Source organism: Sitophilus oryzae, unplaced genomic scaffold, assembly GCF_002938485.1.
Source record: "Sitophilus oryzae breed Bouriz unplaced genomic scaffold, Soryzae_2.0 scaffold_1716_pilon_pilon, whole genome shotgun sequence".
Lineage (NCBI taxonomy): Eukaryota > Metazoa > Arthropoda > Insecta > Coleoptera > Curculionidae > Sitophilus > Sitophilus oryzae.
In genome coordinates this window covers 2,248,391-2,262,361 of record NW_022146409.1, presented here as the reverse complement: position 1 = coordinate 2,262,361, position 13,971 = coordinate 2,248,391, and the positions used below count along the sequence as shown (strand labels likewise).

The following is a 13,971-nucleotide window of genomic DNA, read 5'->3' as shown; positions in this document are numbered from 1 at the left end:
TATTGAGAGAAGAGTAGCAAGATTTTCTGCGATTTGGTTTATAAAACAAAACTAATTTAGAGTGTCTACACACATTAGTATGCAAAATATAATTACTTTGCAGATTAATAAGGGCTTGACATACATTTATGAACTGCTTTCAAATTCTTGCTGAATTTAAATTTGAGTAAAATGATTAATAATTATATTAACTAGAAACAAAAAAGCCTTTAGACACGAATTACTACAGTATAACTGTAGATAGTAGCATGCTAAAGTGTGTCATACGAGCGAATAAAAAAAAAAACAGCGTCAAGTCGATCCAAGCAAAAACTGTGACCTTTATTTCTTTCCTTTATTTATAAGTACGTCTAAAATTACTTAAATGGAGGATGTGCCTGTTTTTTAATTCGTAATAAGGAGCAACTGTTGATTCGATAGGTGATATGTTATAAAAACCAAAATTATATTTTCTTAATATGTATTATGAAGTTTTAGTTTCCAAGTCTCTTTTAGGCTTAGTTTTGTCGAAGTCGTTAGTTTTGAAGGCAAAGTCGGTTTATCTAAATGAATAGAGCCAGATATAATGTAACAGTCATTTAGAAAAATACAAATAAAAATTGGAAGAGTAATATTATTTAACAAATAGATCTTTGAGAGTGGCGCACAAGGAAGAGTCGCAAGATTCGGTCGAATCTTCGTCTCCTTTAGAAAACCAGTTAGCTTTAACTTTGCTAGCCGCTCCTAGAAACTTATCGGCCAGTTTACTACCTCTGTTTGATGAAGACGCGTGTGCCTCTTTTGCAGATGGCGAATCAGGGGTCGATTGCCTAAGAAACACTTCGATCGCGCTTCCTAGCGCATGTGGATCTACCAGAGATCCGCTTCTCTCATCCCAAACAACCCGTCCCGGCTCTTTTTCGATGATTTTCTTCGACAAGTTCTCCAAAAAGGAGAGTTTTCTTTCAGGGCCCGACGTTTCCTGCGCTTTGGGCTGGTGTCTTTTCGTGAACCAATTCGAAAGGCTAGGGAATTGTTTGGAATGTTCCGCGTCTTTGGAGGTCGAGTCCTGCAACACGGAGACGTCGAAACTGTTTGACCTGCTGCTGCTTTTATGCGGCTTGTGCGTTTGTTCCTCAGTGGTTTTACCAGCCCTAGCTGTTGTCGGCTGCGGAGGAGGAGTCTGGACTTCCTTCTCCCACTGATTGATTTCGGTGGCAGACGTGGAAAGAGAAGATAAAATAGAGATAAGATCAGTGTTAGTGCATACTATTCCAGACTTTATCTTACTTGTTGCGATGGCGGGAGGAAAAGGGGGCAGCTCGGAGGCTCTGCGCTTGCTCGAGCTCACGATGGGCGGCAGAGTCGTACCGACGAAATCGGAAAATCTTCGGCCCGAGTTGGTGTAGCGCTGAACGCTGCCTGAAGGCTCGTCTAAAGGCTGGACTTCGCACAGTTTCTCACTGCTAGTGTTCCATACTTTCATTCGTACCTTTCGTGCCTGCACTATATCATCCATAATGTCTAACTGGAGGTTATGTACGCTACCCCGTTCAGTTGAGGGTGGACAGGCGATTGATTCCCTCCTGTTTGGAAGAATGCGTGGGGGAAACCCACTGGAAGGAAATGCCGCAACAGATTCCCGTCTGTTTCTACCGAATATCGTGGTGGGGACTTTCGATATCGTAACGACCGAGTGACGTCGGCCTCCAGGAGAAACCTGAGGCGCTTGTGACAGCGTTGCCAAAAACTCAGCTTGTCTGGGACCAGGTCCTGTCTCGCCGCCACGGTCTGACAGGCGGCGGATTTGGCTTGCGGTGATGCCGCTGCATTGCGGCGTGGGTAGCGAATGTTTTCGAATGTCTCTAGCGAAGGGCGAGAGGAGGTAGGGGTTCATGCTGGGGGATTCGTCTTCGGAACTGTGCTGCGAGCTGCTTTTTTGGGCTTCTTCTTCATTTTCTTGGTCTTCGACGACGATTACTGGTTCGGAGGTTTGGGACTGCAGGCGGGCTACGGAACTGCGACGCATGGTTCAGTTAATCTGAAACAAATAAACCAACTTGAATTTCACTTATTGAGTTCTTTGTGACTTATATCGAAAATTTAAAAATATTATTTAGTTAGCGTGGTTTGTTATTTTCAATTTCTTTCGGAAATGTGCCCTTCTTTTAATCAATATTAGATTTTCGGACTAATTACTCATGGGCTGAGGATTGAAATTGATAATGAAAACCAGTTGTGTTCAGGACATATGGCGCATTTTTTTTAAATTTATAGGACACTTCCTAAATTGATTTATGCAGATCCGCAGTTCTAATGACCCTTATTATAATATTAATCGTAAGATTGCTAATTTTAAACTTTTTAGTTTAGTAGATATGTCACAGTAAAAGTCGAAAATTCAGTGATTGTTAACATTCACTAGGAAATGCTAGCAATTATGCATTTGATCAGCGAATGTTGCATTTTAAAAAGATTTGTCGATTTTTCCTAGTAATTTCTAACATTCACTAGCGAAAGTAACATTTACTAAAGGTTGCCAGAAAAAGTAATTGAGGCGCTTAAAATAAAAGGGATTACAAGTGACTTAGAAAATAACGACATTACATTATTAGAAAATAACGAATTACAACATTCTAAATATTAAAAGGGAGAACAATTAAAAAAACATTCATAAACATAAAATTACTTATTGGGACAAGGCTTTTTTAATAAAGTTCTTTATCGTGGACAAAATAATGTATGCCCGAATTTTCTTCAGTGGAAATTATTCGTCTTTTCAAACCCGTCATTATACTGCAAAAAACAAGCACTATTACATTCTTGCGAGTGCCTAGTTTACCTTAATTTTTCACAGAAAATTTCTTCCATATCGAAAATACCGCACAGCACTTTTTACAACGATAACAAAACAGTTATACATAACCACAAAAAACAAAGCGAATTTACGCAAGGTGCGTGTCTGTCTACGATGCCGACGTTTAGCCCAATTTAATGTTATCCTTATATTGCCTATTCAATTCTATCAACTTATCCTTATTTATCTATACACTTTACAACATGTGACAACCGCGCTAACTGAATCTTTCAAACTCACTGCTATCCTGCTATCGTTCAGGGAATGCTAACATTCACAAGTAAAAGTTGGTTTCAAAAATAGTTGTTGAACTTTTACTGGCGTAGTCTTTGCAAACCAGTGAATGTGAGATTTTACTAGTAATTGTTAACAATCACTGATTTCCATCTTTTACTATAACAGATACACTTTTTAGTTTAGCGCTCCGCTTAATAACGAAAAATATGAAGCTTATGTTAATATTAGTTTATGACTTCTGAAAACTCGACATTTAAATGAAGCATCAAATTATGTTTACCGTTACAGATTTACCGTAGAGACTTAAGTCTCGCAATCTAAAAAATATTATTTGGGAATGTAAATATCAAACTTGTGAACAGTCTATAAATTTAAGTAGCTATACAGGGTGGTCCGAACTGTATTCCGGAAACTTCGGCACCATATTTTACTGATAAAAATAAGTAAAAAAGTTCATATATAAGTATGTCCTAAAATGTTTAATTTCAGGGATACAGGGTGTAGGAATTTAATTTTTATTTAAATTTCTGAAGTAATGTCACTATTTGGATGAAAATTGGTGTCTGGAAGTTTTTTGACATGAGAAATTTGATTTTGATGTCAATATGACTCCTATTTGTAGGGGGCGCCAACTACATGAGTTTTAACTGTTTTGAAGAGTAATAACTTTTTGTCCATACCTGTATAAAACTACTGAGTGAAAAAATATACATTTCCGTGATTTTCTACGTAAAAAATGTACCTTGGGAAAACTCACTACGAGCAACCGTTCTCAAGATATTTAGAATGGAAATAGTCAATACATGTCATTATTGACTAAAAATAAACATGTTGAGCAGATAGTTATTTGACTGAAATGGGAAATTTGTTTTTTTAACTAATTATAAATTTTTCTTCGAAAAAATGATGATAAAACATTTTCTGTTGAACTTTGAGCACAAAAACATTTCAAATTTATGATTTCAGTCTAATAACTATTTAGTCAACATGTTGAATTTATGTCAATGATGACAGGTATTGGTAATTTCGATTCAAAATATCTCGAGAACCATTACTCGTAGCGATTTTTACCAAGAGACCTTTTTCCGTTGAAAAATCGCAAATGTATATTCTTTAACAACTCACTAGTTTTAAACATGTACGGACAAAAAGTCATTACTCTTCATACCAGTTAAAAAAATATGTAGATGGCGCCCTTTACAAATATGAGTCAAATTGACATCAAAATCAAATTTCTCATGTCAAAAAACTCCCAAACACCAATGTTCATCCAAATATTGATGTTATTTCAGAAATTATTTGGAAAAAATCGAAATAAAATTGAAACTTCTACACCTTGTATCTCCGAAACTAATCATTTTAGGGCATACATTTATACGAATTTTTTTACTTATTTTTATCTGCAGAATACGCTGCTAAAGTTTCCGGAATACAGTTCGGGCCACCCTGTATATTCTGGCCAACGACAAAATCCTTGACATTTAATAGTTAATTTTATTTTACAAAAATATAACTTGGTACAATTGGAAAGCAGGAAATTATAATTAAAATTTTAGTGACAAATGATGACTTTAACATATTATGAAAAAAATCTGTATAAAACTGAAAATATCTAATCGATTTATTGTATTTCAAAATATAAATTTATGGCGTGTACTAATACAAACAAGGGTGTATGTTAAACAAAACACCACATACAGAAATCAATAAAAATGCACCATTTTTTATACTTTCAAACTTCAAGAAACTTATATATAGAATAAAACTTATATAGAAATAAAAAAGTTTTAATATTGCACAGAAATAAAGAAGACACAACTTATATAAAACCAAATATTTTATTAATAATAATTTCAATAATTTACAAACACTGAATTTTATACCTTAAAAGTTAGCTAATTAACTTTACTATTAATATTTTTAAACCAGTATCTTTTGTCCTTAAGCTTCATTCAGAACCTCGCAGTTAGTGCAACAAATTAGTGGTTTCAATTACACTTTATAGTTTTAGTTTACAATCATTCACAATATCTTCTTCTTCATGTGCCTTCTCCTCATCGGAGGTTGGCGACCATCAATTGGAATTCCTCCCTGTCTTGAGCCAAACGGATAATTGCACTGGCCTCTCCTATATTAAACCACTGGCGCAAATTGCGCAACAAGGAAAACCGTTTACGCCCGATGCCTCGTCGTCCTTCAATCTTTTCCTCAACGATCAGCTGTAGGAAACTATATTTGTTATTTCGAAAAATATGACCAAAATATGCTGCTTTCCGTCGTTTTATTGTAGTCAATAGTTCTTGGTCCTTACACATTCTTTCCAATACTTCGAGATTTGTTTTGTTCGTTCGGTCCAGGATATTTTCAACATTCGTCGGTATAACCACATCTCATCTCAAATCAAAGCCACATCTAAATCCAAGCGTGACATGGTCCGTGCCTTCAACGTCCATCCCTCGACTCCGTATAACAATTTAGAGAGTACATAGCATTTGGTAGCTCGCCATCGAGTAGTCAGATTAAGGTCTCGGATCTTCTTACCCTTTCTATATTTTGATCTTCCACTTGTATCTTGATATTTTCAATACTTTGTTTGCTGATAATCATAAATTTTGTTTTGTTTATATTTATTTTAAGACCATGACTCTGACTAATATTGCTAACTCTGTCCACCAGGCACTGCAAATCCTTCTCATGCCAGCGAGGAGCACCGTATCGTCAGCATATCGGATGTTATTAATAGGTTTACCATTCACCTTTATTCCCACTTCCAAATCTTCCAATGCCTCCTGGAATATCGATTCAGAATATAAATTAAACAGAAGTGGCGATAATATTCATCCTTGTCTGACGTCTTTAAGAATTTCTATATCTAAAAAACACAATTACAATTGGGTAGTCACCCAATTGTAATTTTGTTTTTAACTATAAGAATATTTAGCTTCTAAAACGATAAAGTTTTTATTTGTAACCACATTTTCTCTTGACGGATGATAATCAAAGGCCAAAATAACATTCGTCGCAAAGTATAATTAGTGGAAAAGTTAAAAGTTTTTTGACTTTTTGCACTAACTGAAAATGCCTACCACTATTTTTGACGTTCTGAGGTTTTTTTGAATTAGAGGGACAAACTTCTACGCTAATTGAAACCACTAATTTATTCCACTAACTCCGAGGTGAATGAAGCTTTATCTCTCTACAGTAGTAAAATCTATTATTATTTGCCTATCGTTTGTGTGTGATGTCTTTATTTTACAGCTACTCCAGTTTTTAGTGCCATACGAGATGGTATATAAACTTTATTCGTGGCTCTGGCCTACTTAACTTTAAAAACACAAAATACACGTAATAACACGAACCAAAATGCAAAATCAATTAGCAAATGTTAAGATTTTTCAGATCGCAAGTTATTTGACATAATTTGACATAAATTCCAATCTGTAATTTGGTAAGAGTTTGACAAGTCTCAGAATTCTTAAGTCCAGTTCATATTGCGTGGGTCGTTCATCATTCCGTCACTCCAATCATGTTGAAATATGATAATTTTGAATATGATGTCATTTTTTTTTAATAAACCAATAAGACTGGTTAAAAATAACAAGAGACGACGCATGACGGATTTATGAATAAATATATCCATAATAAACTTAAAATATTAGAAACTTTTTTAGTGAAATAAATGGATTGATATAGATGGACGTCATCTGCCTATTTTCTGTCATCGTCTGTCGAAATCTTACCTGAGTCGTAAAACAGACAATTCAGGATGGGTTAGGGGCTGAAACTCGGAATGTAGATGTGGCTGCCAGAGCCCCATCTTTTTATGACATTTTGACGACACCACGGTGGAGTATTAGCATGAAAAAGGTGATCGAAATTCGAAAAAGCAAATGTGTTTAAGATTTCCCAAAAAAAGATAAATGATAAGTTAAATCATGTCTGCCATGAATGGCGTTGCTATGGGTGTGTTCAGTTGCATTCATTTGTTTCAACGAAACGTCAAAGTTGTTACTTGTCACAGATAAGAGGTAAATGGCTAAATTTTATGTTTAAAATTATCAATTGTTGTTGTTCTTGTGCTCCTTTTACGTTTATATTATTGTTTTGATTGAAAATGGCTCAGCAAGCTGCAGGTATGTATTCTACAAAAACATATTATTTATTTTGATATTCTCTATATAACGATTTTTTTTGCAACTAAAAGTGAGGCGTTCAGAAAATTTGACTAAATTTGTGACATTTTTATTAAACTTAGAGATTTAGTTGCGCATTTCGAAGAATTCAGCATATTGTCTACATACGTTTTACTTAGTAAACATTGGGCTTTCATACAGTAAAATAAAATACTGCGACTTTTTGCGACTTTGCTGATAAAATGAGAAAAACATTCTTGGTTTCCTCTAATTTCCAAATCAGTGATATCTAATGCAAGGTGTAAACCGCGATGGCATTAGTACCATTAGCAGTATAGCACAATTTGGCATTAGTAGCGGCTCTACTGGTATGTGCATTGGTCGCGAATCAGTCGTAGCATTAGTAGTATTAGTTGCGATATTACTACTGGTATTAGTGGCATTGACGGTGGAAACACTGGAACAGTGATTTTTCTTTCTTTTCTTTAGAATCGACGAATTATCCTTTATTTTGTTCATATTATTTCCTCTTTAATTGAAAATAGCAATAATTTATATAAGGTCTACATAAAAAAATTTCGATCAACTATCGGTGTCAAATACCCCACTATGCGACGCGACGCGACGTTTCGTACACTACGAAACCCCATTATCAATAAATCAAATCAAAAAATCTTCCGATTTAAACTAAATTTGATATGTCGATAGATTGGACCAAGGCCAAGTGGGCCGTGTACGCCACGTGTCACTGTGACAATTAGTTTTGACTTAAGAAACGTCAAAAATCGTCCGATTACGACGAAATTTGGTGGATAGTCTATGTGAGCGACGGTGCACACGGTCCTACCCGTCAAAGTTGGATGCGACGTTTCGTTTACATCTTTATCGTCTAAGAATTTGATATTCAAAAAAAAGAGTGGGTTGGGTTTACAGGATGACGCCCTCGACGTTTCATGGACGAAATCGTCGTAATTTTTCTTAATTATGAGTCAATTGGAATCAAACTCGGGCATCTGGATAGAGGCACCCAAATGAAGACCTCATGGAAGTAAGAAGTTTCACTTCAAATATGTGTAAATAGTGCACATAATTTTTTCTTTAATTTTAAAAGTAAAATAAAATTTAGTTATTCTGGACTTATTGACTATTATTGGTAAAGGGACCAAGTAATGTTTCTTTCATTGAGATCTACTAGCCCTGAAAATGTTTGCATTTATTTAAGACTCACCCTGTATAAGTAGAGAGGACATAATTACAAATTTAGCCTAATAAATTAATAGCTTATATTTTTGTATTTCTACCCTAATTGATAGTCACAAAGTAAAATGATGCCGGATAAGATTACAGTTATTTTATTCGGCAATCGAGCGGGTTAATGTATACAATTAAACAGAGATTACTGTAAATACTGTCCTGTATCTACTGTCAATTATTTACAGTCACTAAAATGCAACAGGGGAATAGGAATTTTATTCATTAAACACAGAAGAGTAAACAATGCAATAAAATTTTAATATAGTAGGTATTTATTTGGCTCCAATACAAATGGGTGACAAACATGATGAAATAGAAGATTTTTATATTTTTAATCAATGATGATAAAATATCGTAATTACATAAATATAATGTACATCATTATTCAATATTTGAACAAATTCCAAGCAAAATTCAATATTTGAACTTCAAGTGAACAAACAAATATTAAATTAATGTCCTTACCGTTTGGTGAAGGTAAATTATATTAATCAAGCTTCACTACCACAAGTACTAACTGTCCTAGATTTGGAAAAGACATTCGAATGATTAGTGAATTACCTCTAAACCTTCCTCCAGAAGATTCGAGACCTTGTCGTTGGTGGGGAAACTCCTTGTCAGGTTTTAGGGGGAATTCTCTTTGGAACTTTGGCCGGGTCTAAAGAGCATCTCATTCTCTTGCCCCTGGCTGTAGTGTCGTGACCAGGAAATTGCACCAAAACGTAAGCTTCTCGACTGTGAAGGGCACGGAGGGTTAAACCCCATCCGTGGAAGGGTTTATACCCTCGTAGGAGGTAGATGCCCACTCCTGGGCGGAAGAACATCTGTTGTTAGAGGAGGATGGGGAATACCCTGTCCCCCTTACAACAGGAAAATCCTCATGTATGATGAGTTAACCCAAGTAGCATTTTCACGACTTGCGACCACATGTTTGCTAAACACAACGTTGGATTAGTTACAAAAATTAGTTAGCTCCCTACCTTGGGTATTAAAGTAAATTTAAACGTTTTTATAACGTTGTGCCCGACGTTGGACTAGTACTACAGCAAAGTAGAAGCTTCTGCGACGTCGAATAAACGTTGTCTTGTAACCTTTTTTGCTTAAGTGATCTTTAGGTGATTCGGACAACGTAGTTACAACGTTAGACAATATTTCCTTATTCTTACGTTGGTAGGACGTCGAGTCACTACCTTTTTGCAACTTTATTGAACCATAACCTTTAATCTTAAATTTTCACTTCATTGTTCTGTTCAGTCAGACAGTTCAGTGCTGTTTTTGTTTTTATAAAAAAAAAACTTAATTAAAATGGGACATAAGAAAGGTACATATAAAATTAATTTAAATATACATCGACATATATTACCGATAGTTTATCCACTCCCTCGTTTATTTAGATTATAGAGGGCGGCACAAGCTAGACTCTAGGATGACTAAATTAGGCAATCTTGCGACTAGTATACTACCTGTTAAGGCCGAACTGCGACTTTATTAGTCCAGTATGCGACTACTCGAACTACTCCATCTTAATCTCCAAAATAACAAAGTGAAAGCCGCCATGTTGTTAAATAAGAAAATATTTCGTTCCTAAAATAGCAATTCCTGCTTTTTGAATACATTAACTTGAAATATTTGACCCTAAAAAACACGCGGAAACAATTTTTTCGACTGCGAATAAATTATTCTCATTTTACTTTAAAAAAAAAATCAAGAAAATTTTTAAAACTTCTTTAATTTTAAGGCCCATTAGTATTTTTCAAAGTAGAAACAATACATTTATCAATAAAGTTGTTTGCGTTTAACTTTTTTACCTTGGGTAACGAGTTACAGAGTCGGTTAAAGTGTTTCAATAATTATGATTTTCAACATCCTCCACACTTAAATACTTTTGTTTTGTTTTCCTTCACTGCCATCTGACATATGTCTCTAACTAAATTATAAAAATAATATTTTTACTATAATTATCCCAATTTAGGATAAATAGGATTAAGACGCCATATTAGTTTTGTATTTCTGTGAATTAGGATTTTAAACAACGTTGCAGTTTGTACTAAATTAGGCTTCTAGCCAACGTCGGTATCCAACGTCGTTTCGACCCAAAAATTATTCTCCAAACTAGTGCAGACTAGGGTTGGCACGAGGTTGTGCCGACGTTGCGCCCCGACGTTTGGTCGCGTGACACAACGTTGTCCCGACGTCCAAATGCTGCTTGGGAAAGACTGTCTGATGAGTTAAAACTCAAGATGTAAATCCTCACTCCTTGTAAATCTTGAAGATGTTGCCGGGAACGGAAGTCACCCATTACTTCAATGCCACCAAATGGTTGTAAACAGTTAACAGTCCAACTTTTCCATCCCTAGGGATAGGATTTCAGAGTAACAAGACGGCAAGAGTTCGACAAGCGGTCGCACTTGCCACTTCAACCAACCAACCAACCTCCACTCATTCGACATTCTACTTTACCATCAAAATGACAAGGACGTAAATAAACGAAAAATATGCAAGGAAGGTCGTTACTGATTTGTTCTAAAACATTGTCAAAGGCCTACCTGGTAAGAACATTTTTTAATTTAATTACACTGCATATTGAATCTGGTTTCTTTATTTATAGTTTGTCATTCAAACTTCCAAAAAAATACCTTAAGTATCATAACCCATCTGAATTATTTCAAAAACAAATTGATTTAATCAAAATGTGCCCTGTCGCGTAATCTATTACCTTTATTAATATTCAGGGCGCATTTGTATTTGGCAGTCGACAGTTGATTTATTATTATTCTTGATGCTATGCGATAATGAGTCCAATTCCACCGACCGGGACCGAATTTATTTCAAACCGAAAATCCGATATTTCATTTCATTCCATTTATATATTTTTATGGCTTTTTTTTCTCTCACAGGGTTCTCGATTTCTTTTTGCCGACTAAAAGCGAGATAAAAATAACTTTCTGACTTTTTAGCTACAAAAAAATAGTGAATTATAGAATAAAAGGGCATATATATAGGTACGTATACAGGGTGATCCAGGCAGAACGTGCATTAGAAGTTTCTAGGGAAGTTTCTAGCTGGAAGATTTCCTCATTATTTCACAAACGAGATTTATGGATTAAAAATATTTTCAATTTGGCGGCACTGCCGGAAGTAACAGAAGTTGAGAGCAACTTTCTTATATTCAATAAGTACCCTAGTGTTTTATTACATACTAAAATTCTCTGTAAAATTTTATAAATTGTAATATTTAACACCGTTTTTGAGAAAAAAAAAACATATTTTCCCGCTATATTATGCCACAAAAAAGTATGTAAAATTCCAGAAAATATGAAATTTTACACATATTTTTTTGAATTTTACACATATTTTGTTGCATAAAAGTACACGATCAATGATGATCTAGTTTGTATTTTTGCATTTTTTTTATCAGTGTTTGTATACAAATCATAAAGATCAAATAAAACTTGAGGGATCAGCAAATTAAAACCAGCAATAGACAATAAAGGAAAATGTGTGTGTGCACTATTATGTGCGAATATTTAAAGTAAAACTTTTTCTGACTTCCGTCTGTCCGTCTGAGGATTCTATTCGGGTACCTCTATCCACGTGCCGAGTTTGATTCCAATCGACCCATAATTAAGAAAAATTCTGATGATTTCGTCCATTTAGAAGCATCGCACAGTACTTCGTCCCATGGACAAAAATCGAAAAAAAAAAGTTAAAATTTACTAATATCTGAATATGTAATTTTTTACTCATAGCAATGTTCAACCATCCTGTATATTATTTTTCATAAACAGCGATTTTTGTTAGCAAATATTTCCACTAAAAATAAATTTTGCGATCATTATCTTATCAGTGAAAAGAATAACATTCATAGTAGTTCTGTATATTATGGAGCTAAACGGTACGTACTTAATTGAAAGCCACTATGGATATTGTTAAACAAGGTATGTACTTTAAATTTATTTCTAAAACAAGTTCGTGATTGTTTAGTTTTTATTTATTTTTTAAGATGATTTCTAAATGGGTATAAAAATTTTACGTTATCAAACTTCAAAAAGGCATTTAAAAAAAACATATCAAAACATTATTATTGACTATTTTTGTTGTCATATTCATACACTTTTAATTTTTGTATAGTTCGTGTACAAAAATGGGAAGAATAAGGATTCACCAAATAACCACAGTGGCGCATAAATGATGCATAAATCTAAAAAATGAAAAGTAACCATAGATAAGAAAATAAAAGTAACATAACCAAACATTACCGAAAAAAATGCTTTGTTTTTATTTTTTAAAAGTAAAGTAAAGATTTCAGTTAACGTCTCCTTTTTGCTGCCAGGGCTAATCTGGACTTTCTACTTTGTTTACGCGGAATCCGAACCAAAGACAATGGCCTACCGGCTTGGCAAGTGTCTAAATCGACTCTTACTCACGAGATATCCGATCTCATTCGGCCTCGAACCGGCGTGAATGAGCAGTGTGTGTCAATAGATTTTTTGCCTTTTTTTGGACAACAGCACGATACAGAGTTTCGAACCGGCCTAACCCGTCCATTCACTAGTATCGCCTTACGTCGTTTAACTTTGGTGTTCTAATGGGAATCGGTGTTTCGACGTAGCTAAGCCGGTGCCCCTTTTAATAAAAAAAATATTCTACGTTTTATTTTTTAGAATATTATCTTTATATATTAGATGCCCAGTATATTGCTGCTGAATAAAAATCGATAATACATTTCATGGGAAAAATAAAATTCATATTTCTTTGAAACCTGCGTCTTCACGTCAAATATTTATCTCTTTTGAATCATTTTCTGTTCTAACATATTTTCGTCGCATATTTTAAATTTTAAGTTTTTGCTACAGTAGCGCCATCTTAAGTCTTCCCTTTTTTATGACCATTTTTTAATGCTCAAAGATATTTCTCCTTACCTCTACACTCCATATATCGGACAACATCAATTTTTGACGTTTCTTACGTCAAATGTAACTGTCACAGTGACACGTGTCGTGCATGGTCAATTTGGCTTTGGTCCAATCTATCCATATAACAAATTTCATTTAAATCGGATTATTTTTTGTCAATGATGATGGAGTTTCATAGTGCACGAGAAATGTTGTTAAAATATCATTAAAGATGGGGATCTTTGAGCCCCATCTATATTCCGAGTTTCAGCCCCTAGCTCACATAGGGCCCGAGTTACGACGCTCCAAAGACCCATCTCAACTTCCTCATTGGCTTACCACTTTTTCGATCATTACCACTTTTCGCGACGCGTGTCGTGACGCTAGCTCATGTGTCACGGCTTTCAATATTTACTCCCAGCGTGCGGAAAGAAGTTTCACTTCAAAAATAATCAGATGTGTCACTAGTGTACCATAACACTAGTATGGCACATTCTATATTTATTAAGGTATGACACTATACTATTTTATTTGTGTTCCTTAAGAGTCTATTACGCTGCACTTTCTGGTCGCTCTCAGGGGTCGGGTAAAGCGGGCGAGAGGGCGAAGGAAATAT

At 34.9% G+C, this 13,971-nt stretch overlaps 1 protein-coding gene across 1 annotated transcript; it reads right to left on the bottom strand.

The window, feature by feature from the left end:
* Positions 1–506: 506 nt before the first annotated feature.
* On the bottom strand, positions 507–2,008 carry LOC115881310. The gene has a single exon (XM_030898738.1). It carries the CDS (start codon positions 2,006–2,008, stop codon positions 614–616), a length of 1,395 nt encoding a protein of 464 aa, XP_030754598.1. The 3' UTR covers positions 507–613.
* Positions 2,009–13,971: the final 11,963 nt, after the last annotated feature.